This window comes from Ictalurus furcatus, chromosome 15, assembly GCF_023375685.1.
Source record: "Ictalurus furcatus strain D&B chromosome 15, Billie_1.0, whole genome shotgun sequence".
NCBI classification, from domain to species: Eukaryota; Metazoa; Chordata; class Actinopteri; order Siluriformes; family Ictaluridae; genus Ictalurus; species Ictalurus furcatus.
In genome coordinates this window covers 25932700-25959311 of record NC_071269.1, presented here as the reverse complement: position 1 = coordinate 25959311, position 26612 = coordinate 25932700, and the positions used below count along the sequence as shown (strand labels likewise).

The 26612-nt window shown below is 41.2% G+C and overlaps 3 protein-coding genes across 8 annotated transcripts; all 3 read right to left on the bottom strand.

The window, feature by feature from the left end:
• Positions 1-696: 696 nt before the first annotated feature.
• On the bottom strand, positions 697-7126 carry arl6ip5b (ADP-ribosylation factor-like 6 interacting protein 5b). Its single transcript, XM_053643481.1, has 3 exons — positions 6896-7126; positions 4920-5137; positions 697-2863 (listed from the first exon to the last, which is right to left on the bottom strand). The coding sequence occupies exons 1-3, from the start codon at positions 7075-7077 to the stop codon at positions 2688-2690; spliced, it is 576 nt and encodes a 191-aa protein (XP_053499456.1). The 5' UTR covers positions 7078-7126; the 3' UTR covers positions 697-2687.
• Positions 7127-7251: 125 nt separating this feature from the next.
• Positions 7252-18504, bottom strand: LOC128619336 (bifunctional apoptosis regulator-like). 6 transcript variants are annotated; one of them, XM_053643472.1, is made up of 8 exons: positions 17648-18504; positions 14213-14506; positions 12975-13185; positions 10298-10467; positions 9722-9866; positions 8684-8860; positions 8384-8580; positions 7252-8125 (listed from the first exon to the last, which is right to left on the bottom strand). In XM_053643472.1, exons 2-8 carry the CDS (start codon positions 14500-14502, stop codon positions 7921-7923), a joined length of 1395 nt encoding a protein of 464 aa, XP_053499447.1. In that variant the 5' UTR covers positions 14503-14506; positions 17648-18504; the 3' UTR covers positions 7252-7920. The 6 variants fall into 6 exon arrangements, 4 of the variants coding, with proteins under 4 accessions (XP_053499447.1, XP_053499448.1, XP_053499445.1 ...); XM_053643473.1 differs by lacking the exon at positions 17648-18504 and adding an exon at positions 15226-15279; XM_053643470.1 differs by lacking the exon at positions 17648-18504 and adding an exon at positions 15205-15277.
• A 236-nt stretch (positions 18505-18740) lies between these two features.
• ptpdc1b (protein tyrosine phosphatase domain containing 1b) lies at positions 18741-26042 on the bottom strand. Its single transcript, XM_053643709.1, has 8 exons — positions 25823-26042; positions 24807-24887; positions 24597-24715; positions 23677-23814; positions 22518-23605; positions 20902-21084; positions 19916-20026; positions 18741-19020 (listed from the first exon to the last, which is right to left on the bottom strand). Exons 1-8 carry the CDS (start codon positions 26029-26031, stop codon positions 18907-18909), a joined length of 2043 nt encoding a protein of 680 aa, XP_053499684.1. The 5' UTR covers positions 26032-26042; the 3' UTR covers positions 18741-18906.
• Between the last annotated feature and the right edge of the window lie 570 nt (positions 26043-26612).

Below are 26612 nucleotides of genomic sequence, written 5' to 3'. Positions count from 1 at the left end.
GAAATTCTTTTGAATATGCAAAGCTGTCGTTATATATTCATTGCATAGCTAAGAAATTTGTCTTTTTTTTAACCCCTCACACATTCAGCCTGTCAGCATGAGAATCGTTTAACACTTTCATGAGTGATTATGATAATGTGATGTGTTTAGAGAACTGAGCTCGCGAAGAAATATTCGATGAAATGCAACAGAATTCCGGATTCGATTGTAAGCATGGGATATGATTCATTTGAGTTGTTTTATTCGTCTGAGTTTTATGATTCATTTGAGTTGTTTTATTCGTTTGAGTTTTATGATTCATTTGAGTTTTTTCGATTCAGTCGATTCATTTGAGCTGTTGGAGGTTTTGCTGATCCTTCTCTTAGGTAGCTATATATATTGTAAATTAGTAGTGGTTAAATTCTGCTCTAGTGACCAGAAGGTTGTGAGTTCAAATCCCAAAACTGCCAAAAGAGCAGAACGTTTATGATTGGATTGCATTTGTCTTTGCTGTGGATAAAGCGTCCACCAGATGAAGAAAAAGTAAACCGACAAGTATAGACGATTTAAATTTTACACAACATACCACTGTGAGTGCATTTTAACATGTAGTGTGTGCAAATGTGCAGCTTTTTTATTTCTCATCTCCAAAAACCAGTAACATTCATCACAACAAGCAAATTTAAGATTTAGTGTAATAATGAAAAGAAAAAAAAAAACTTTTCAATCTTTTAATCTAAAGTGCTTTTTTTTTCATTTTTGTTCTCCATCATTATTCTCATTCTGGGCCTCTATGACACGAATATACATGTTCAAAAAAAGTTAATAAAAAGTGCATAGACAAAGGAAAGGTAAACTAGCATATACAGTAGCGGTTAGCCTGCCGTGCGAATTCACGATACAGACACCTACATACGAGCAATGAAAATAAAAAATAAACGCAATATTCGTATTAAAGCTTTCGTAACTGATCAGAATACACGACACATCCGAGATGCTGTGTACACTCGGCCGTTGTTTTGTTTTGTTTTGACACGACACACATTTCGGGATAATCCGGATTGGAATAATCTGCATAAACATGTAGGTGTGAACGCAATTCCCAGGTCTGAGACATGAAGCCACGTCACAAGCGAAACTTCCTCACAATCCATTACATCATGACACACGTGAGCCGCACACGTCTTCAAGGAGGTTAAGGTGTTTTATGAGAACGTCATGCAATTATTTAGTTATTTATTTATTTATAACCACAAAGAGTGGAAAACTAGTGATCGAGCGTAATTAACTCACTCGCATATTAACACTTGATCAGACTTCAATCGGACCAATCAGAGACGGATTTGACTCTCCGCGTAAAGGCATGTGGTTAAAATCTGATCCAATCCCAATACGAGACGCACGAAACGAGTCGAGGGACGTGAAGAGCCGCGTCACTGCCGGGTTCCGAGTTTCACCTCGTTTAAGTTAAACCCCGAGGCTAATGATCCAGGCTTCATGCTGCAGTTAGTTTACTCACAATGTAAAATAAAGTAAAAAATCAATAAATATAAAGATGACTATGAAATTATGAAGTCGGAATTCCCAGACAGAAAGGCAGTCGGGTTAGACGTCTCCACAGCGAACAGCAAGCATCACTCGCGGTCCTTCATTTTTACTGACCAAAAAAAAAGCAACAATACTGTTGATTTTTCTTATTTTAAAGTGTAACTTTTTTATTTATTATTTTAAACTTTTAATTATAACTTTTTTTACTTGTAATAATTTTAGTTTTGTTTAGTTTCATAATTACAGCTTGTCTGGGGGAAATGCTCGTAACGATGACTTGGAATTTTTGCGGCAAACTTTTTTGAGAAACAAAGCTTGTACTAATGTTTCTGAATTTTTGACATTTTTGAATTGTGATTTTTTTTGGAAAACAAACTTCTAAACAATGGTTTTTTATTTTAAGCTTTTGGGGGAAAATCATAGTAACCCTGTTTCAAACTTTTCTTTGGGAATTTTGGAATGATGTATTTTAATTTTTGTGGGCTTGTAACAATGTTTTTAAATATTTAGAATTTTTAATATTTGGAATTTGACCTTTTTTTTGGGGGGGGAGGCTATTTTGAAATGTTTTAAAACTTTTTTTGGCGAAAAACGAGTCCAATGCTGTTTTTGTATTTGATTTTCTTTTTAAATAAAAGCTTGTTGCAATGTTTTTTATTTTTTTTATTCTGAATGATAACTTTTATGAAAGAAAAGCTTATTTCATAGCTTATTGTAATATTTTGTAGCATAAGTGGAGGTTTGTGCATAACACTGCAGGAAAGAAGTCGTCGCCTTTTCTAAATAGAGAATTAGGAAAACAGGAGGTGTTCGATGCTACGGTTGTAAAGAGACGTTTACATTAAATAAAATATTGCTTTTAATGATGTTTGATAAAGTCTATGATTTCCCACATTTAGGCGACGGCCATGTTTTCCTCAGCAGAAGCGCCGAAACACGTTCCGAATCTGAAACACACGTATCGGGGAGAGGTTTGTGCTAGAAAAGGAAAAAGGTGTCAGTGCTGCGGCCCTTCAGGACCTTCGGAGGAATTTAAACGTAAACATCATGGCTGCTGAAGGAAAGCGACGGAAATATTTGGGTGTAACAGTGCTATATAAGTAACGGATCAGGAGGAGAAACTCGGATAGGTTCGGATCGGATCGGATCCGTCCCGTCGCTCAGTCCTTCAGCTTGCTCTCGATGAAATCCTGGATCTTGTTGATTTTCTCCTCCTGCTGATCCAGCAGGTCCAAGATCACACCCATGGGAGTCTTCTTCAGCCCCACACTTTCTACCTTATTCTCCAGCTTGTTCTTCATGCTGCGCAGACGGAGCGAGGCGTGGATCAGGATCACTGCGGAGAGAAAGACAAAAAGTCAAGACGATCAACCATCCGGGAATTACAGCAGCTCGGAATGAAAAGAAAAAAAAAAGACTTTTAATTAAAAAAAATGAATTTAATAGTTTAATAATAATTCATGGTGGATGTTCATCAGCCATCAAATGAGATATTACAATTCCTAAACCCGTTTTTTTGGTCTTTTATATTTACATTTATTTATTTCTGAGCTAGCTAAATAGAATGACAGGAGGACACGGAGGTGTGTCTAATTTACATACTCGTGCATATTCATAGTTTTCATGTAAATTTTAACAAGGGGAAAGGTATAAAAGTATAAAAAGGTGTAACGACGTTCCTCTGCCATTTTTAGTCGTTTCTTGAGCACTGAGTAAGACACAAACAACTGATCACCGTTTAATAATATAAAATTAAAATATTATATATTTTGCGTATAAAATTAGTTTACAAGGAAAAATTGCTGAGTTTAGGCAGAAGTCAGGCCTCTCTACTGACAACCACAATTTCAATAAAGAGGCGGAGCTTATTCGGTCATAGAGCATTTGATTGGATGCAAAATGGAGGAGTATTTTCGTATAAATATCATCTACAAAGCTATTTTTTTTTATTTATTATTTTCGATATAGCCTGCATATTTGTGTCCACAGCGTACAAAAAGAGTCTAACACACCAAATCTGTTTTTATGCACACTATAAAAGAGTATTTAAGCCAAAAAAGTTCAAATTCAGCATAAATGATAGCAACAAAACATTTTTGCATGTAAACTGTTTTATATCTATAATGTTAGGAGACTAAAGTGTTAGTACACAAAGCTCTAAAACCAATTTGATTGTTTTCATGCACATTTTAAGCCTCTGGAGCGATGGAGAGCTTCAGTTTAAACCGAGCCAAATATCTGTGCAGCGAGTTTAACAGGCGAGCGCTAAAAATGGATCTGGTGCGGGGAGGAAACACGGCTTCGCAGCTTAGCAACAAGCAGAAAAACAAGGCAAAATCCGGCTGTTCTTCACACTGCGACCTGCAGAACGTGTTCACTGAGAATATACTCAGGATTTAAGGAACCACGTTCTCCGAGTGACTCAGATTCTCCGATCCTTCACTGTCAGAGTTTATACTGAAGACCACGCCTGTCATCCTCATGAAGCTCTACAGCAACCACCACAGAGATTTAAAGACAGCAGACACAACTGTCCCCTCCTGAGTACTTTGTTTTCCAGCCTCGCCTTCAGGTGTGACAGAACGGACTATTAAAACACGGTTGTGGAATTTCAGACGGTTTGTGGCCGGGACACAAGAACACGAACAGTATGATCACCAACGCTAGAAGAGTCTAGACATGTGCTTACGTGCAGATTGTCAACCCGAACAAATTCATCCCGGTCACAGATTACGAACAATTTAATCGCAAGAGCAAATCTGGAACAAATCTGCAGATTCCAAAAACATTCATCATGACTACAATTCCTAAACAAAATGTGCCCCAATTGCAAATCCTGAACAAATTCATCCCGATTGCAGATCCCGAAAATAATTCACCTTACTACTAATCCAGTAATAATTCATCCTGATTGCAGATTCAGAACAAATCTGAATGTTGGAGGCGGGGCTTCCAGGTGGTCAGTTAATACAGTCGAGTTCAAAACACCTGCGCAACCGTCAGTCATTCTAGAATCATGCGTCGATTGGCTCATCGGCCATTTGTGGGTAAAAAAAAAAAAAGAAAGAAGCCTGCTCTTACACATACCAGCGTACACCGACGTTAAAATGCGACGCTCCGACGCAAAATAGTTAAAAGTCGGCAGATCTTTATACGCATATATACTCACTCTGTTAAAAATCTCCGTTATAGATTTTACACCGGAGTTTGAGTAAATTTACAAAAAGGATAATGTACTAGTACTAATACTGCACTGCATTTGGACGTTCTTCCCATTCCTACTGAACAAGGAAGTTTAAAGGGATGTTAGTGAGACAACGCAGCGAGTGTGATTGCTCTCGGGCTCCTCAGGCTGCACGTGAACAGATGACGGTGAAGGTGTTTCGACTCACAGAGCAGTGGGAAAGTGATGCCGAAGATGAACACCATCACGCCGCCACACAGAGACAGCAGGAAGTAACTGGCTCCCAGGACGGCGATGACGAACAGCGACGGATGGTTCTTCTTAAAGTTCTTGATCACCGCCTTGTTCTCTCCGGCCCACACCGACCCCATGAACACCAACGACACCACGACACTACCCAGGATCATGCCGAGAGGGTTCATAAACCTGCAGCGAACATCAATAAAAAGAAAAAAAACAAAAACACACACACACAGACACCAGTCATAATTAATGCAAACATTTAACATTTGAAACACTGGGGGGGGGTGTAAACTTTTGCACAAGCATCACTTTGATTGTCTGACTTCAACATTAACATCCACAACTTGACATTTTTTGCCGTCTCAGTTAATCAAACATCCCTAAAATACAACACGCTTAAAAAAAACGACATTTATAAATGAGAAATCTCCTGCACTTTGTGTTAAGGGTGCACAAACTTTTGCACCCAACATTGCTTATTGACAGCCGACTCGCTTTGTGAGTTATATATAAATCCGGGCATGACTCAGTGATTCCTGACAGCTGCACTAATCACACACTCGGCTTTATAAACCTCACCCTGATGCTTCACCGTGCGCGTGTGTGTGTGTGTGTGTGTGTGTTTCTCACATTCCTAACACTAACACACAAAGGTTTGGTGTGAAACAATTTCAAGCTTGATTTTAGCAAAAAAAAATATCTACAAATAGGTTTATTTCTCATATTTATTGTAAAACAGTTTAATAAAGAAAAATGTTAAGCTGAATTTCCAGATTTTTAAGATATTTTTATTTTCAAAGACTGAATTTTTTTGCAGTCTTGATGCACAATTCTGACGCTTTGAGATCTGATTTGTTTTTTGTTTTTGTCCATCATTCTGCCCTTTAACCTATTAGTAGTGTAGACGGGACCGGCTGTATCCTCGCTCTCGGATAGAGCCCGGGTTCTCGAGCTACCCCGCAGGGGTTCTTTATTTTTTGGACCGGTTGTTTCTTCTAGATGCCACTGATGTCCCTTCATGATCCACATGAGTATCTTTAGGACCCAAAAAAGCGTCCCGTAACATGGACGGTAACTTCATACGTGAGCGTGTGGATCCAACCGGTACGACCAGATATCAGATATGATTCAGATCTAGAACCTCATTTGAACGTGGCTTGTGGTTAGACGTGGGGGAAAAAATACCCAATCTGAGGTGTTTACACTCCAGCAACAATATCCGATCCGCATCAGAAATCAGCAAACAATCTGAATTAGCTGGCAGTGTAAATGGACACAGCAAGTTCAGGAATAAATGACTCTTTACACACGTGTTGGTCGATCTGATCTGATCTGATCAGACGCTATTTCTCGAGGTCTTGGACATCATACACACCACACTATTATTACACAACCCCATATCAACATATCAACAACTTTCTATTCTTGGACACATAAAAAATATAACCATCTCAGTGGGATTTTCAGAAATGAGCTCTGAAGACATTCTTTCTGAACTCTTAATAAATACTTTGCTCTCTCTCTCTCTCTTTCTCTCAATTAAATAAAGTATATTCAGTATTAATGAGGACAATGCAGTGAAAAAATCTGTCCTCAAAGCCACATTAAAGCATCTAAAATTGACTAAATATTATTCTTCTTCCTTCTGACATCACTGCAATAACAAATAAATAAAGGTCTTAATTCTAAACCACAGTAATGAAGTTTTAATGCTGGATATTATTATTATCATCATTATTATTTTTATTATTATTATTATTACATTAAATGGGGCTGTTTACTGCATGGATGGACTCAGAGAGATGGCACATTTATTTAGATTTATACAACACTGTTAATGAAAGAAAACACACACAGAGTGAATAATCTACTCCTATACTAATACACGACATAACCTGTATTAGCTTAGCTTAGCTTAGCTTAGCTTCGCTTCATACGTACCCAACAAGGAGGAAAACCACAATGACCACGGCAAAATAATTGGTCTGGAAATAAAGCAGGTTGCTTATCACTCTGTTGTTCCATTTAGTTAAATCTTTAATGTCTGGTTTAGCAAATCTATCCGCTCCGGGGAAAAAATCTCCCCACTGTCTGAACGGTGCGAGCTCCATTCCGGTTGCCATGTTTGTGTTGACGAGTTCAGCTGTGTGTGTGTGTGTTTGTGTGTGTGTGTGTGTGTGTTTAAACCGCATTCCACTTGAATCCCGCCTCCTGCATTATGATTGGCTGTCAGGTCGTACTCGCAAGGAACGTGCCATCTTGATTTGACAATTGATAAGTCAATCATGACACCGCAAGTCTCGAAACATCCCGCCCCCTGCTTTATGATTGGTTTGTTTCACTGAGAAGCAGCACGATGATTGGGTTTAAAGTCCCGACGTCACAGGGCGACACAAAAACCCCGGAAATGCGAATTTTACCATCGTAAAGTCAAAAATATAATTATTTAATTTAGTTTAATGTTTTATTGACGCTACTGCTCATTCGTATTTTGGGGGCACATTGTAAATATTATGATTTAATGACAGCACAACACGGTCAGGACTGGGTAAAAATAAAACTTTATACACATTATCTTTAATTCAATTCAATTTTATTTGTATAGCGCTTTTTACAATAGACATTGTCTCGAAGCAGCTTTACAGAAACATATAAACACGACAGAAATATATAAACACGATCTTTATTCGTAGTAAGACAATTTACAGGACATTCATAAATAGAAGAAATAAAACCCCAACTTAAAAATCTAACCCTTTTTTGGAAAGTATATTACGTAATCAACTGATGAAAATCATACATAATACAAGCATTATATTAAACTCGTGATCTTTTAAAGACAGTAAATGTCCAAATCATTTATCTTAATATTTCTCCTAATATAAATTTCTGGAGAAGTTAATTTAACACTGCTCATTCACCATACTGTGTGTGTATGTGTATGTGTGTGTGTGTGTGCACGTGTGCTATTGTTGATTATATAAATTCGGACACAGTTCTCTTATAAAGGGACACAGAACCATGATTGTACTGCCTAAGGGGAGGAAGTAAAGAGCCCAGTAGAACAAACAATCCCAAAAAAACTGATGCAGAACGTTCCAGAAAAGCAGCCCGGTGAAACAGAACGCTCCTATGATACACACATGGCAGAAGAACATGGTCCGAATCGTCCTGGAATTCACAGAGAGAGAGAGAGAGAGAGCGAGAGAGAGGAAAATATGAACTCATTGTACAAAACACTACATCCTCTACCTCACCGCAGAGACATTTTAATGTGTCTTGGGGTTTTACAGATGTATACAGATGTTCCTTCATTGTAATAAGGAACAAAATGATAAAGAAAACACTAAACAAAACTGGAGAATATAAACGTTCCTTGTGAGCATCAGTGCTAAACTAAAGAAACAAACTTCAGACTTTTTTTCTGACCTGAGGTGAATGTGGCTTCGGAGACGCCACAGTATTTGACCTTCTCGCAACGTGAGTGTAAAACAGTGCCACATGATGATGCGTGATGTCCAGTAGTGAACATCCTGCCAATCCCACGCGAAGTCATAAATCAGCTGATAGGGCAGGAGGCAGAACTGCACCGTAAACGACAACCACTGTCTCCAATCAGGGCTGTCCTGAGGTGAGGGGCGCAGAGAGAGAGAGAGAGAGAGAGAGAGAGAGAGATTAAAGAACAGCAAAGAAACACACACACACACACACACACACACAAACACATACCAGGTTCATAAAGGGCAGGTCGTCTCCTGAACTATTCTTCTGCGCTGATGGACAGCTGACATGAATGAAAGGCAGGAACGAGTCGTAATAATCAAAGAAGTACATGTAGAGGATGGTGAGACGTGGAGAGTCGGTCATGGTGAAAAGGAGAATTAAAGACTTCCCTCCATTTACTGCCTTCAGAGAGGACAGAGACACAAGAGTTATTATGTAATAAATAAACACTGTGTGTGTGTGTGTGTGTGTGTGTGTGTGTGTGTGTGTGTGTGTTATAGTAAATTACTGAGTGGAGTTACTGTCACAGTGCCAAAGTTGATTGTATGCCTATATCATCACGTCCTAAGACCTTTTGTACTATAGCAATTTGCCAACAACTGCACTCTTTTATTCATTAAAGAACAAAATCTCATATTATTTATCCATTTATAGTTACATTTAATGTCCATGAAACAAGTTAGTAGCACAAGAGAAAAGTGTTCTGTCCTATCGTCTTAAGATCGCAAGATGGAAAAACTGATGATGATGATGAAACGTGGCCGGGAGGCAAGAGAGCAAAAATGACTGTGCTGTCTGGGTGGGAGGGGCATACTCACTCTCCCCTGTCAATCAAATTGACACTAGACAATTACTGATGTCTGTGAGCTCACGTACACAGAAGAGGGCAGATAGAGCTTTTCTTCGGAGTGTGTTACGCTGCCTCGCTGCCCTGTGACTCAGCACGAACTTTAAAAAAGATGCGGAGGTTGGCTTCACACGTCTCGGAGGAAACACGTGCTAGCCCCGCCCTCCCCGGTTGGTAGCTGCCGTGTGATGGGGAGAATTAGGGTGTGAGTGGGTGAGAATTCGCAAGACCGAATGGGGGAAATGTTATATTTCTCCTTTCAGAAAACTTCACCATAACCGGGAGGGTAAGTTCTGTAAGCATTCATCTTCCGAAGAAATAAAGTAATACGTAATACACCACTTTTCATACAGAAACACTGCTAAATCTGTTTGTTTGTTTGTGTGTGTGTGTGTGTGTGTGTGTGTGTTGTGTACCTTGTACTCCCAGAGATTTTGAGGTCGCTTGAAGCCGAGTTCCTGCACAAGGCGAACTTCTTTTAGCAACGCACGTCTGTGGAGCTCGTTCTCTATTCCATATGGAGGCTTCAACATATCCTGTTCTCCTAGTGCATTTAACAACCTTACACACACACACACACACACACACACACACACACACACACACCAAATTCATTCATTCATTTATATTTACTGTGTTTTTCAAAGCCCAGGTAACTTAAAATGGTCTAGAAACACCTCTATACATTTATCCTCATTAGAAATGCAAGGGTGTATGAATATACATGAATATGCAAATCACAAAAACACTTGTATGCTTTCCTGCCATGCCTAACAGCCTTACATTAGCTAGATGCTAGTGACTAGCTCACATTAATCGCAGGTCGAGTGGGATTTCAGTGTCAGAGTCTCGACTTCTCAGTGATTCATGTAACATCAGCCGGAATATAATGTTACCATGACAACCCCCAGTTGTTCATCACTAGCATTCACTAGCTACTTTAGCTAAATAGATACCTCATCATGGAGGGTTACTGCAGCACCTGTATTTACCTGCCATTGACCTGCTCCTTGAAGAAGATGTGTCTGTAAGGAGATGTCCACGTCCCCAGGTTCTCCATCCACATGGCCACCTCATCAGGCGTCCACGCTCCGAGCGGCTTCTTCACCAAACGCTCCACCTTCATGTCTCCTGCACGCCAATGATACACCAGAAACACCACCTAGCATTCACACACACACACACACACACACACGTTATCATCACATTCATCTTATCTTGCATGGTTAGTAAAAAAAAAAAAAAAAAACATGCAGAAATTTTTCCACCATGGCAGATATTTTCACATTCCAGAAAAACACACAAACATTTCCTGGTAAGAATTTACTGGAACTCTTCTACTACAGAGAAATGGAAGAAAGAGTGTGTCCAAGTTCAACCAGCTAATCACAAGTCTTTGTTTTCAGTTTCAATAGATTTTAATGCGTTTATATAGAAAGAGAAGCCTTTATTTGTCACCTACAGTACAGTGAGCTTCTTCTCTTCATATATCCCAGGTTGTCAGGAAGCTGGGTCAGACATGATACAGCACTCCTGCAGCTCAGAACGTTAAGCAACTTGCTCAAGGCCCAAACAATGGCAGCTTGGCAGTACTGGGGCTTGAACCTCTGACCTTCTGATCAACAACAACCACGACCCTTAACTATCAAGCCCACCAAAGTCCTCCGAAGCAAATTCTGCACATTTACCGTTGCTTACCAAAAATCTTGTTCTCTTGCTAGCAGACATCGATGACTGATCAGACAATAGGTCTCCAAGTGAGGTTCATGAACCATAGCCAGGAGGTCAGTGATTTAAATTTTTTGTTCCAGTGGTGGAAATCACAACTCACATTATCAAAGCTACTATATTTAGGGGTCCAAGCACCAAAGTCACCTCAGATGTAATGTGTGTATATTGATGGAAAGTTCAGGAATAGGAAACTCTATAGCTCTAACAGACAAACTGTTATTTGACAAATTTAAATAGTAATTTCCTCGTGAAATAAATCTATACAGTGGAATTTATTCGACAGTTTTTAAAGAGATCCCTGCCTGCGGAAAGTTTGAGAACCCTTGAGAGAAGAGATAATAATAGACATGTTGTTAATGTAAGTTAAGCTAAATGCTTGATTATTTGCTGAACTGAGGTAAAGATGACTATAGATCACTACGGGAATGTTTTTCCTCGCTGTTCTTTTCTAAAAATATCTTTTCTGCCCTAATAACATTCTGTAGGCTCAGCGGCATCAAAGTCCCTTTGAGTAAAGTCTGTCCACTCGGCGGCCATCTTGGCAATGTTCCCAAAACGTCTGAAACGGATCGACGGTGATGAAGCCTCAAAACGTGGATTTGAAATGTGACAAACAAATGGGCCCACAAACCCTAACAAATAAATAAATAAACACAAAATAAATACATTTTAAAAAACAAATAAATAAGTAAATAAATGAAAGAAAGAAAGTGTTTCAGGTTGCTGTAGCTACTGTGTAAGGCAAGGCACTTTTATTTCTAAAGCACATATAAAACAGCCACTGCTGACCGAAGTGCTGTACAATCTAACAAAATAAGACAATAAAATACACAAATTCATACGATTACACTGATCCAGATGCCAGAGAAAAACGATATGTCTTCAGTGAGGTTTTAAAACGATCGACGCCAGAAGACAACCGAACGTGTACTGGCGAATCATTCCACAGGCGTGGAGCTGCAACAGAAAAGCCACGATCACCTTTTAACTTCAAACGAGACCTTGGCACGGTCCGCATCGGCCTATTTGAAGGCCTTAAGGGTCTAGAACATTTCCGGTGGAGAAGAAGATCTGTAATGTATTGTGGAGCCTGGTCGTTTAACCCCTTATACACATACAATAAAAGCTTACACTTAACACGGTATTCGACCGGCGGTCAGTGACGTGAAGCCAGAACAGGAGAAATACGTTCCCTCTTTCTAGTTCCTGTAAGAAGCCTGGCAGCAGCGTTTTATACCAATTGAAGGCGGGATAAAGAGGACTGAGCCACACCAAGGTACAGTGAGTTACAATAATCCAGCCTAGAATAAATCAAATAAATAAAAGCATGAATTACTGTCTCCAAAATCCTTTACTGATAAAAACACTTTCAATTTCGCAATGGATCTGAGATGTGCGGAGTTTGCATGTTCTCAGGGGTTTCCTCCGGGTACTCCGGTTTCCTCCCCCAGTCCAAAGACATGCATGGTAGTCTGATCGGCGTGTCTAAAGTGTCCGTAGTGTATGAATGGGTGTGTGAGTGTGTATGTGATTGTGCCCTGCGATGGACTGGCACCCTGTCCAGGGTGTACCCCGCCTCGTGCCCCATGCTCCCTGGGATAGGCTCCAGGTTCCCCGTGACCCTGTAGGATAAGCGGTGTAGAAGATGGATGGATGATAAAAGCCACTCTTCACCACTGAATTGATTTGTTCATCGAATTTAAAACTCCCATCACTCCCAAATTCTTTACATGAGCATGAGAATTCACAGATAAAACACCCAGGTTATTTATCTGTGTAATAGAAACTGGCGGACCAAAAACTACAATATCAATGTACATGTAAACACGTTTCTTCAAATGAACAGATTAACGTGAACGTTGTTTACGCACATTTCAGCACCTCATAAAATGTATTTATAGGCCACTGTGTAAATGAAAGGAACAAAGTGGAACTCACAGCAGCGAAGGTGAGCGTGATAAGCACTCCAGAAAAGAATCCTCTGGGACCCAGCCAGGGGTACCACTGCACAGGGGGCGGAGCGGCTCGACAGCGAGTCACACGCTCAGCTTGCTGTAACACCTGCAGAGACCGAAGAACACGTGGGTCGGCCATGATGTTCTGTCGTCTTCTCGCCACGTCGGCCTGGAAATGTTTCTCCACCAAATCCCTGCACAGAGCACACACTTCATATCAGCTTCCAAGCATTTTGTTTCATAGCTGTCATTAAGCCTCTGACATCAGCAGAATTTTCTAGAGTAGAAGCGTCCGAGTCGGGTTTTTCAATATCGTCTAGTCCAGTGGTTTTCAAAGTGGGGGCCGCCAGGGGGCGCCCGGGGGCCTCTACAATTTGGTGTGAAAAATAAATTCTCACTCTTAGACAACCACACACACACACACACACACACACACGCACACACACACAATCAATTCCTAATGTAATGTGATGTAAAGATGTAAGATGTAATTATTAATAAAAAAGGGGGGGATATATTCAGAAATCTGTATTTTAATGTGTTTTAAAGACATCTTGCAAAACGGGGGCCTCGGTCAAATGTTAATGCCATTTGGGGGGCCTTGCCCTGGAAAAGTTTGGGAACCCCTGGTCCAGTCCACCACCTTTAAACCTGAAAAAATAAATCAGGGACCGAAAATGTGGAGTGAAATCGGAACTCTTTCTTTTCCCGTGCTGTCCAGTGTAATTCACTAACACAAACACAAAAGACAATCTAAAAATGAGAAATATAAAGACTAATATGATGAGATGGTGAGCTTTAAAATAAATCTAATAGGAGTGTATCGCCAATATATTGCAGCATGAACTGTCCTAGTAGTAATTATCACATTAATCACTGGTTTAATTTAACAAAACGGCTTCCACACTCATTATTATTATTATTATTATTATTATTATTATTATTATTATTATACTCAGTGTATAGAAAAGCACTTGATCCAGCACTTCTTATTATTTTTTATTTAATAAAGCCACAAAACACTAAATCAGTGTCGTGAAATTGTAATGTGTTGATGGGATGAAGGCAGTACTATCACATGTTTTGTTGACTATTTTGATTTGTTGAAATTCATGGCTCCGGAACTTTCCTAAACGTGCATGTGGTCGTTTAACCAGAAGAAAGTGAAGTGAACTGTAAACACTGAGAGAATTCCATGTGGTGTGAACACAGCGTTCTTACCTGAATGAGATGTTGACTTTGGGGAAACCGTGCCAGATCCTGCGACAGGTCGGACACATGGTCTTCCTGGAGGACTGCACCCACATGGCCAGACAATGACGACAGAAACTGTGTCCGCAGCTCAGCGTGGTGGGATCCAGCAACACGTCGTAGCAGCAGAGACACGTGACTTCAGGCAGTGAGATGACGTTAGCTTTAGCGTCATCATCATCACTGTAATCATCATCATCATCATCAAACCCTGCGATGTCGACGCGGCAGTCGGTGGGATTGTGGCGCACGTCTGCCATTGAACTGCAATCAGACATGAGATATCACAAATACGGAGGCATAAAGGTACCAATAAATGTTCTGTCTGTGTGTGTGTGTACTTATTATTTAATTTATTTATTCATTTTCATATGATTCATTTACATGTGATTCATTTTCATGTGATTCATTTTCATGTGATTCATTTACATGTGATTCATATTTATGTGATTCAGGGTCACCTCTCGGGAAGTCAGGGTCACCGCTCGGGAAGTCAGGGTCACCGCTCGGGGAAGTCAGGGTCACCGCTCGGCGAAGTCAGGGTCACCGCTCGGGGAAGTCAGGGTCACCGCTCGGGGAAGTCAGGGTCACCGCTCGGGGAAGTCAGGGTCACCGCTCGGGAAGTCAGGGTCACCGCTCGGGAAGTCAGGGTCACCGCTCGGGAAGTCAGGGTCACCGCTCGGGGAAGTCAGGGTCACCGCTCGGGAAGTCAGGGTCACCGCTCGGGGAAGTCAGGGTCACCGCTCGGGAAGTCAGGGTCACCGCTCGGGGAAGTCAGGGTCACCGCTCGGGGACGCGGATTCAGGGGAGAAGGAGACTCGCTCACGGCGCGCACACTAGGTCTCAGTCGTGTCAGAATGCTACCACCGTTTTCGTGTTCTTTCCAGACACCTTAACGTGCCACAAAGTTAAAAGTGCAAATAAGGAAACGAAGTAGAATAAGTCAAAATATATTACATTACCAAAAAGCGCTAATTAATTACAATTTTAATCGAAATCAGCAGGAGCCTCCAACTTCGCGTCCTACTCCATCGAACTCCGAATTCGAATTTGTGTGTGTTCTTTAAATGTCAAGAACTCTTTAATGGAGAAAGAAAAAAAAGAGATAATTTAATAATAGTAAGTAAGATCATTATTTGCAGATCTTATTCTTTACTCGTACAGATTTGTTTGGGAGTTTTGAGTTTCAGTTTTTTTTTTAAAGCCGGACCTGTAATATCCTGTATAAAAGATGAGTGATTAACAAAATTACAAAATCCACAAGCAAAAAAGGGTGACGTCATTAAATATAAATAAGCAGTCCCCTCCAAAACTATTGGAACGGCAAGCCTAATTCATTAGCGTGTGCTCTACACCGAAGACGTCTGGGTTTGAGATCAGAAGGTGGAGATGAGACGAGAGTTTAGGATTTCAGCTTTTATTTATTTCCTGGTGTTTACATGTAGACGTGTTAAACACCATAAAACATGGAACCTGTCGTATCAGAACACACAATATTTATGAGAGCAAAAGTATCGGAACAGATCAGTCTTGAAGTAAATAACAGGTCATATTTGGTTGCGTTTCCTTTACTCGCAGTAACTGCATCACTCCTGCGACTCACTGACACCAAACTGCTGGTTTCTTCTTCTGTGAAGCTTCTCCAGGCTTGGAAATCTGCCCTGTGGAGGTTGTTGGGAATGTCACTAACTGTTGTTTTGGGGTTCTTATTCACAGCTCTCACAGTGTTTCAGTTATCAGCTGTTGGGGTTTCCCTTGGTTAACCTGTTCCATGTTTGGTTTTTAGATCGCCAGTGCTTTCTTTCTTTTTCAGGACAGTCTGGATTGTCGTACTCGCTATGCCCAGTGCCTCTGCACTGCCTCTGATTGATTCTCCCTCTTTTCTCAGCTTCAAGAACAGCTTGTTTTTCTCCCATAAACAGCTCTCTGATCTTCATGTTCGTTTATCCTTTTTAACAACAAATGCAGTCTTCACAGGTGAAACCCAGGGTTCAAACCGAGAGTAGACATTCCGAACTATTAATTCTTTAAACAGTTAATTTAATAGGCCACACTCGAGTAACAAGAAACACCTATCGGTCACGTGTTCCGATATTTTTCATCACTTGAAAAAAAAAAGGGTGGGTTCGAACAAAAGGTGCCATGTTCGAAGCTCTTTAACACATCTAGATGTGAATATGAGGAAATAAAAGCTGAAATTTTGATCTAAATCTTTTGATCTCAAACCCAAATGTCTTCAGTGTATAGCAAAAACAATAGAACTGGCCTTGCTGTTCCAATACTTTTGGAGCAGACTGTAAATGGTGAAATGACAATAATTTATTTAAACCTGAGCTGGTGTTTGGACACGCCCACCCGAGAAAAGTCGGAAGAAGAAGGAAAAACCCCTTCCAGAGATATTTTTGGTCAAATAAAGTTTTATTGGAATTAAGAATCAATTATATTCATGTGTATTTACCACATCTTTTTTTTTTTTTTTTTTTTTTTTTTTTGGGAAAAACTTTGCTGGCAGTTTTTTTTTTAGTTCTTTGTAATATTTAATATTTTATACTTTTGATAATCTGTCAGAAATACCAGTTGTGTTTTAGGTTTCATAACATATAATAATACAGCATTACTGTAAAAAAAATAACTTTATTAAGGATTAATTGATGTATCTGAGGTGTAATCAGCATTATGTATGTCAGCTTTTTATCTTGTGTTTTAGGGAATTCCCACGGAGCAGCTGATTGACGGTGGCGTATAAACCGGGACTTGATAACCACAAACAAAGAAGTGAAAGTAAAAAGTTCATTCTTTGACAGCACAGCAGGTTTATAGTTATATTTAATCACCATAAGAGTTCGTCTCAAAGGGACTGCTGAAGAATTCCTACAGTTATCCCTTTCTACATCTGCACTGGGCTGTGCAGAATCATACGCTCCCAACACAGCAAATCACTCAAGTGAAATCAGGAAATTAGGAAGGAGAGAGAGAGAGAGAGAGAGAGAGAGAGAGAGAGAGAGAGAGAGAGAGAGAGACAGAGAGAGAGAGAGAGAGAGACAGACAGAGACAGAGAGAGAGAGAGAGAGAGAGACAGAGAGAGAGAGAGACAGACAGAGACAGAGAGAGAGAGAGAGAGACAGACAGACAGAGAGAGAGAGAGAGACAGAGAGAGAGAGAGAGACAGAGAGAGAGAGAGAGAGACAGACAGACAGAGAGAGAGAGAGAGAGACAGACAGAGACAGAGAGAGGGAGAGAGACAGAGAGAGAGACAGAGAGAGACAGAGAGAGAGACAGAGAGAGAGAGAGAGAGAGAGAGACAGAGAGAGACAGAGAGAGAGAGAGAGAGACAGAGAGAGAGAGAGAGAGAGAGACAGAGAGAGAGAGAGAGAGAGAGAGAGAGAGAATATCAGCAGTACTTACTTCCCTCCTGCTCGACTTACGATGATGAGAGTAGTTGTAGTGAAAATGAAACCTTCTGATCAAAACTGTTTACTTTAAAGCAGGACGTCTAAATTGAAAGCAACACCCACATCATCTCACATCACTCACGAGAGGCTGGCAGTAAACTCCACCCTAATTCACATTTCCTCCTCGTCACACTCAGCAAAACTTCCTGTATCTGTCATTCATCGTCATTCATCAGCCAGAAAGCACTTATGGTACACTATAAAGTCTACTTTTCATTAAACCTCTACACAATTAAAGCGTTCCCATCTCAATAAACTCACAGCTTCACCTCTGACTGTCACACAGCGCTGACACTGGAGACTCCTTCCCTACACGTTACATAAAGACGTTTCTACTTACAGAAAACCTCACCAAACGTCACATCATACATGTTTTATACCACAGGTGATTAGTTGTCCAGAACCGCGGCTCTGACAGTCGCGCAGGTTTATATTAACGCGCTCGTTCCGATACGTCAGCGTTTCTATAGTAGCGGCTCGTTCACAGGGACCCGTAACACAGCAACTCTCCACTGATAATAAACCGACTAAAAGAAATGATTGATGTGGTGAAGTTTTCTTAAAGTAAGGAGGAATGTGTTGATGTAACGTGTATGGAAGGAGTCTCCAGTGTCAGCGCTGTGTAACGGTCAGAGGTAAAGCTGTAACTTCAAAATTTCCGACATCTTAAAAGACAACGATTTAAATTCCAGATGTTTCCTACTGAAAGAATCATTGTTCAGAACTCCAGATGTAGATTCAGATCCTTAATGAACAACCCAGAGGACACGGTGGTGTGAAAAAACTCCCCGAGACGACAGGAGGAAGAAACCTCGACTCTGTTCTCTTCTGGGTGACGCCGGATAGTGCGATTATAAATCATTCCAGTGTACAGGTGTGGAAGAGTAAAGACACACTGTACTGAGTACCGATGTTCAGTACGAGTAGAGTAATGATGAGCAACGCGACAGTCTTTATGATTACAGCAGCAGCTCTTACACGCAGATCTCCAGCATCCAGGTGAGATTAAACACTGAAGGCGAGGGAGAGTTCTGGGAGGTGTAAATCTTTAGAGCATGCATGCATGTGAGATCTTTACCCAGGTCTGGAGACCGAGAGGAACCGACAGCACATCAGACAAATAATACACACTGGTTATACAAGTTAATAATGTTTATTCGTAATGGAACACATTTCATTTTATCATTAAAACCCAGTGTATAGCTGCCGCTGCTACTGCGGTGTGTCGTGCTCGTCCATGGCATTCCTCCTCAGGTCCCGTAAAACACGCTTTAGGACGCTCGTCATCGTCCCGTAGACGTCCTGACCATCGCCGGCGTTCTCCACCTGTAAAGAAGATCAAATATACGTACAGCTGAGAGGTGTGTAGATCATTTTCTGAGACGGGTGAAAATTATTTCTACTTCAACACCTTTCAAAACATGTTTCATCAGTGGGGGGGGGGGGGGGGGGGTGTAGCGTCTTTCAATGAGACAATAACAGAAGCCACGCCCTTTTCACTAAGAATGACAGGCACAGAGGCCATGCCTTCTTCACTGTGACTGAATAAAACAGAGGCCACACCTCCTTAACTGAGACTGACAGATAAAGGGACCAGGCACCCTTCACTGAGAATGACTAAAACAGAGGCCACACCCTCTTCACTGAGACTCACAGATAGAGAGACCACGCCCCCTTCACTGAGAATGACAGGCACAGAGAACACGCCTCCTTCACTGTGACTGACTAAAACAGAGGCCACACCCTCTTCGCTGGGACTGACGTATCATTTAACACAAGAAATAAATATAAAAATATAAAAATATAAAAATAAAGCCACAGGCAGCGATCACCGTGGTCCAAGCACTTTTTGTAAATGGACACCAAATCACAATGACTGCATAATTTTGGCCAAAGAGCTTCCCTTTTCCACCTCCACGTAATTAACATGAGCAGAACGGACTGTAGACGATGAAATTCACGTAACGGAAGCTAATATTGTAATAATCGCTCATCTGCATGACCTCCCATCCCTGCTTTTTATTATTCCATTCCATTTTAGGAAATGATGTCCTAGAGAAAGTGTAACAAAACATACAGTGGAACACGTGTATTTGTTAAAGCGCCCCCTGGTGGACTGTTTCCACAAGAGTCGGTCACTGATGGAGCTTCTTGGAGCCCTAATGAACATAATACGAATATATTGCAAATGTTATGCACACTCCAGAATAATAACACACACCCGTGTAAACGCCTTTATTATCCGCTCCACAAACGCTTCCTCCACCTCCTCAGGCATCACCAGCAGACGAGCGAAACAGTCTAACACACACAGCAGCGTTTCTCTCGAGGCCTGCAAGAAAAACTCGATCACATCCACACTGAAAGAGCAGGATTCTTTCAAAAATGTGCACATGAGCATAAAATTCACCAAACGGTAAGGGCTAGCGAACATCATTTACACTCTTCTTATTCTTTCTTTCTTTCTTTCTTTATTTCGTTTCCTTTTTCCTTTCCTCGTCACATTCTTTCTTTCTTGCTTTTTCCTTTCTTTCTTTACTTCTTATCTTCTTTATTTCTAAATTCCTTGTGACTTTCTTTCTTTGTTATTGTCTTTCTTTCTTTGTGTCGTTATTTCTTTTTTTTCTTTTTCTCGCTTGCTTTGATTTTATGGCATTTATGTTATGATATCTTTCACAAGGATTTGGATTATTTATTTATTTATTTATTTATTTATTTATTTATTTATTTTGTTACGTTCTACATAAAGCTTTAAAGTGGAATTTAATTAAATAACTAACTAATTTTTTACAACTAATAACTAACTAACATTTTTAGACTGGATTCAATTAGAAATGATGTTTTTTTTTTTTTTTTTTTTTTTTAAATAATCGTTATATATAATCAATGAAAGTGTTGCTGGCACAAAACCATTTTCAATTCGGAATTAAACTCCGTTCATGAAAGCAGTTCAGAAAAAGCTCTCAGGGAGCAATTCTTATAGAATCTGAATTTAATGCGCAAGATCTGGATGAATGTTTCGTGCTGCACTCCAGGTCATACAGCTGTTTATTTCATTTCAACTTCAACATGTAAACATGTGTAAAAATAAATAAATAAATCAATAAATAAAGCAGAGGAATATTATATTCAGATTTACAAAATATGACTCCTTTTATTGACTGTCTAATTCCAGTACGTGTGCAGTGACAGTGAGAGGGTTCCTACCCGCTGGAGTGAATTTAGGACGCCCGTTATCTCTGTGTTTTGTTGTTTCAGCGTCTGAACGTCTGTAATGGAGAGAACGGGTTCCTTTAGCTGCTCTAACCAGGACCACAGGATTCCCGTCAGGACGAACGGATCCCTCTCCAAACACAGACGCTCAAATCCTCCCTGAGAGTTCAGGTCCACCTGCAGGGACACACGCCATCTCTGAGCTTCATACACACTCCACACCACGGCGCTGTGCTTTCATTCTATAATCTCCTCTCTCTTATGTGCTTCTGTTCAGCACTTCTACTCTACCGGGGTAAACGTTGCACAAAGAAAGAAACCAGCAAGAAATATAGAAGAAGTAAGTCACAAAAAAAAAAGAAGGACGTCACAAAGAAATATCGGAAAAATGTCGGAAAGAAATAAAGACACACAGACGGTCACAAAAAATAGAAAGTCACTTAGAAAGAAGCGTAAAGAGAAAAAACAAGAAAGTTTCAAACCAAGGATGGAAAGTTAATATAGGAAGAAATTAAAAAAAGAAAAAAAATGCCCGAAAGAAAGAAAGAAGATGCAAGCGAAAATGAATATACAAAAATGCCACGAAATGGGCAAAAGTCAGAAAGAAATCCACAAAAATGTATAAAGTTACAAAAAAAAAAAAAAGAAAACAGAGCATTACATACAGCAAGAAATGTAATAGGTAAAAATAAGTTTTAAAAAAGTCACAAAATAAACAAAAATAAGAAAGAAAGAAAGTTATAAGGGAAAAAGATCAAAAGAAAGGAAAAAGTTATAAATAAATATATTTTAATAATGTCACAAATTGGATGAATATCTGAGAGAAATCTAGAAAAAAATTGAGAGAGAAAGAAAGAAAGAAAAAGTTGCAAATAGATAAAGAAAAAAAATCACCAATTGGAGGAACATCTGAAAGAAATATAGAAACACTTGAGAAAGAATGTAACTGGGGAAAAATATCAAAGGAAAAGGAAAAGTTCAAATTTAAAAATGTCATAAATTGGTTGAAGGTCTGAGAGAAATCTAGAAAAAAAATTGAGAAAGAAAGAAAGAAAAAGTTGCAAATAAATATAGGAAAAATATCACAAACTGGAGGAACATCTGAAGGAAATCTAGAAAAAAAATTGAGAAAGAAAGAAAGAAGGGAAGAAAGAAGGAAAGAAAGAAGGAAATAAATAAGGAAAGAAAGAAGGAAAGAAGGAAAGAAAGAAGGAAAGAAAGAAGGAAAGAAAGAAGGAAAGAAAGAAAGAAAGAAGGAAAGAAGGAAAGAAAGAAGGAAGGAAAGAAGGAAAGAAAGAAAGAAGGAAAGAAGGAAAGGAAGAAGGAAAGAAAGAAGGAAAGAAGGAAAGGAAGAAGGAAAGAAGGAAAGGAAGAAGGAAAGAAAGAAGGAAAGGAAGAAGGAAAGAAAGAAAGAAAGAAAGAAGGAAAGAAAGAAGGAAAGAAGGAAAGAAGGAAAGGAAGGAAAGAAGGAAAGGAAGAAGGAAAGAAGGAAAGAAAGAAGGGAAGAAGGAAAGAAGGAAAGGAAGAAGGAAAGAAGGAAAGGAAGAAGGAAAGAAAGAAGGAAGGAAAGAAGGAAAGGAAGTCTATAATGCAGTGAGGTGTGTGTTCACCTTCCAGCTGCTCACTTTGTGGACGTGCTCCTCTTTTCCATCGTGGTTGAGGTCCAGAGCGAGTGACTGAGCCACCAGCAGACGCCGAGCCTCCAGAGTCAGCTCTGATTGGATGGTGAGGAACGGCACCTCTGGTGACTGAACATCCTCCTCCTCCTCCTCCTCCTCCTCCTCCTCATCATCATCATCATCATCACCTCCTTTATGGTTCCTTGTATTCCCTTCATGATCGTTCTTCCACACCAGCACCTTCAAGAAGCTCCTCTTCTTCTCCGTTCGTTTGTGGACGCCGAGCGATCGGCTGCGCTGCAGAACCGACTGGCGCCGAGTGTTCAGGAGAGAACTTCCCTCCTCCTGTTCCACTCGTGCCTTTAGTTCCCAGAGGCTGCTGCAGGAACCGTAGGCTGATAAATCTCTCAGAGTGCCATGGGGGGCATCAGGGCAGTTATGGGAAATGTTGATTTGAGACACAGACCTCCTTCCTGAATTAGCTAAAACGGGAAGGTGGTTTCCTGAGACGTTTAGCGTATCACAGTGCCTGAGCAGATCCGAGTCGCTGTAGCAGAGGTTCTTGTGAGCGTACTGAAGAGGCAGCTGGGATCTGTGCTTAGGAGTCGCGAATGGACCAGGAAGTCGAGGCAGATTGAAATTAACCCCTCCCATCATGATGTGGCTGCTGATCTGAGGTTCTGATCTGGCATTAAAGCAAACCGAGCTCTCGTCATCAGACATCACGTCTGGAACCTCTAGAACGTCCTCCTCGATGACCTGCCGGTTCTCCGCGATGTCCAACAAGAGCCTGCAGATGAGTGGCACGAGCTTTGGTATGTGTCTCAGCTGCCGAGCTTCGTCTCCGTGCAGGATGTGCTTCTGACGGATCAGGAACTGGGATAGCGTGACGGGATTGGCCCTCGGATCGGCGTGGGCAAACACATTCCTCAGCGGAATCAAGAACTTTGCGAAGTTCCGAACACACGCCAGCTGCCCTCTGGTCTGGATGGAGTTCGGTCGTTTGGATCGCACCAACAGGACGGCCTGGTTGGCGGTCATGCGTGAAGTGAACACCAAGAAGCAGGCGAGTAAGACACCTGTGGGACCGGTCACCTTGATTAAAATATTCCGATGAAAATCGCACGAATGGGTAAGAATCGTAAGGTACCTGTTCTCCCGAGTCCGGCGTGACAGTGAACGGCGATCTTCCCCTCTTGCATGGAGAAGCACATGACCTTCACCATGTCCAGGATTGCAGTGAGGGAGGCCACGCCGTAGTCGTTCCATCCAAAGTTGTAAAAATAAACTGAAACACCAGAGCCATGTCATTCGAACACCATGTTACTGCACGTCATGAAGAACATGTGCTTCCATATGAGGGCAGTGGAACCTCAGTCCTCACGCTCGGACTGCTAGAAAGCCACTTGAACCATCAATACCCCCAAAACCACCATCTCAAATAAATACATTCCTCCAAACCCCACTCTCCGAACCTACTCCTCGTACTCTCCTGTCAATCACAGTGACACTAGCCAATCGTGGGTGTCTACAAGCTCATGTATGAGGAAGAGGGCGGATAGCGCTTTCCTCCAGGTGTGTTTCCACACACAGCCCCATTCCCAAAAACCCCAAACAAACCCATATTCTCTACACCCTGTGCCTGCTTTTCAACCTTATTGGCAAACTTCATGAAGAATTGCTATTATTTATAAAAGTGAAAGAAAGAAAGAAAGAAACATAGAATCTGGCTGAAGAACTTCTTCATTTATTCAGCCACGCCCACAAGAGACAAACTACAAGAGAGACTAGTTGGATGTTGAGGAAATGGGTATAAATTCGGATTATAACAGGAATCCCCTGGAATCCAGGACTCGTGACTTATTATCAAATATTCCAGGTTTCCTAAAAGCAGCTTACTGAAAAGCAGAAGATAATCTATTACAGAATTTGTAAGACATTAGTCCGTATGAGTTCTCCATCTTAGCCGCGCGTGAACACTTTCATTTGTGAAACTCACCGCTCTATCAGGCTCGTACACTATGTGACGTCAGTTTGATATAAATGACGGTTTATTGGTTCATCACTCACTGCCAGCCTCCATGAAGGTCTCGGGCCGGTAGGTGAAGCCGCTGTCCGGCTCTAGCGGGTTCCCACAGTCGGCGTGTTCACCAGGTCGCTGCAGGTTAATGACCGTCCTCAACCCACACCTTAACGAGGACAGGCACCGAGTTAACAAGACTACACCTGAGCGAGCAAGGTGAAGAACGGAAGAGTTGGACATCTGAAGCCTTTGGTTACCTTTGGAATTGCTCGATGATGTTGTACCTTTCCATTATTTCGGTAGAAGGCCGTGCCATGGCGAGTAAATCGTCTGTGATCCTAAACATGTGAGAATCTGGTAAAAAAAAAAACGTCGACTTTCCGACGTAACTTAACCTCACGAGCTCATCAACATTTCAGTCTTGAGATATTCACGAGCAATGGCTGCGTTCCATTCTGAAGCGATCATCACTGTGCGCTGTTCACTCAGCACATCATCCGACTCACTAAAACGGTAAATTAACGGACGTTCGTAACGCACGTCACTGTCATTCTTCACCACAGACACCGGTCTCGTTATTCCGACGTCACCCACGTTATCTCGCCGTTTCACGATCAATTGTTCGCGATCTGATTAGCTGTACACCGCATGTGTCTAATGTTAGCGAAGTGGACAGGCTGAAACCTCACTGATGTGAGATGGGGGGAAAGGGGGCGGGGCTTCCAGGGGATCAGTTAATATCAGAGAGTTCAAAACGACTATGGGACTGTCAATCATTCCAGATTCATACATCGACGATGTTTGTATTGTGGGGGAAAAAAGGAAGATTTTGGACACTCTTTTGGAGTATTTTTGCATGAGTACTCGTAACAGCGTACTCATACGCAAATCCGTGAACGTCGGAAGGTCTGGAATGAGTGTGTGAACGGACTGACGTTCCGTCCAGGGTGTATTCGCACTTTTTGGAGCCAGTGTTCCCAGGATAAGCTCCTGATGCACACCGATCCAACAGAGAAAACGAGTGAATGATTGAATGTTAGTAAACGTTTGCTGATTTGATAAATGTACAGTTTACTGAGATCGTGATAAAAGCACTGAATGTCCGTCAGAGCTCTACTCTGAATTCTTTTGACCCGTAATGTAGTTTTAATAAAGGGAGTGTTTCATAACGGAACTCGAACGTAGGCTTCATCGCTTCAGAATGGCCCGTTCCACACGCCGTGATCTTTTATTTCACGGTTATATAAAATGCACCGTGGTTCTTTTCGGGTACCAGGAGGAGTAGATGCCTCTGATGGCCTGTTGATCTTCACTCCAGCGTGACGCGTCTTCGTACTTGCAGGCTCGGCCTCCGCACCCGATGGAGCAGTGCATGTGGGTGGGAATCACATAACGCAACATCTCTCCAACCACCGTGTACTTCGCCGTGGCCATCGTCGTTCTTACTGCGAAACAGGAAACAGGGAAAGTCACCACAAACATGCGATGAATCTTAGTGTTTATTCTGTGCTCCAGGCCTACGCCTGAACACCACGAGGAGCGAGTGTGGAACTGTAACGGTGAGAGGACTCTGAGAACTTCAGCAGGAGTTCTGGGTGGCTTCTGCTCAGTGTAGTATCTTTGTTAGGAGTCTTTGGAGCAGTCGGTGAGGTGAGGTGGTGGAGGTGGAAATGGAGAGACGGGAAATTATTGAAGTTAACCAGGAACGAATCAGAGCGTCAGGTCTAGTCTTTCTCCCAAACGTCAGTTATCTCATGACTCCATTTTATACGCAAGAGTTCTCATTGGTGCTAATTGTTTATACCAAACTGCCGGTTTCTCAACGGTTCTTTGGATGGTTAAAAGTTTTAGCTCCTCTTGGAACCTTCTATTTTCTGAAAGAGAACACCCCTCCCTTTTCAAAATTAAGAATCCCGGATCAAAGTAATTTCACCGTGGAGGAAATCTTAAATGACAGACTATGGGTTCTTTGGATACTTTGGTTCTTGGATTTCTACAAAGGTTCTACTTGAAAACACCTTGTTGTAGGCTTCAGTACAGACCTTTTAAAGGTTCCTCCAGTA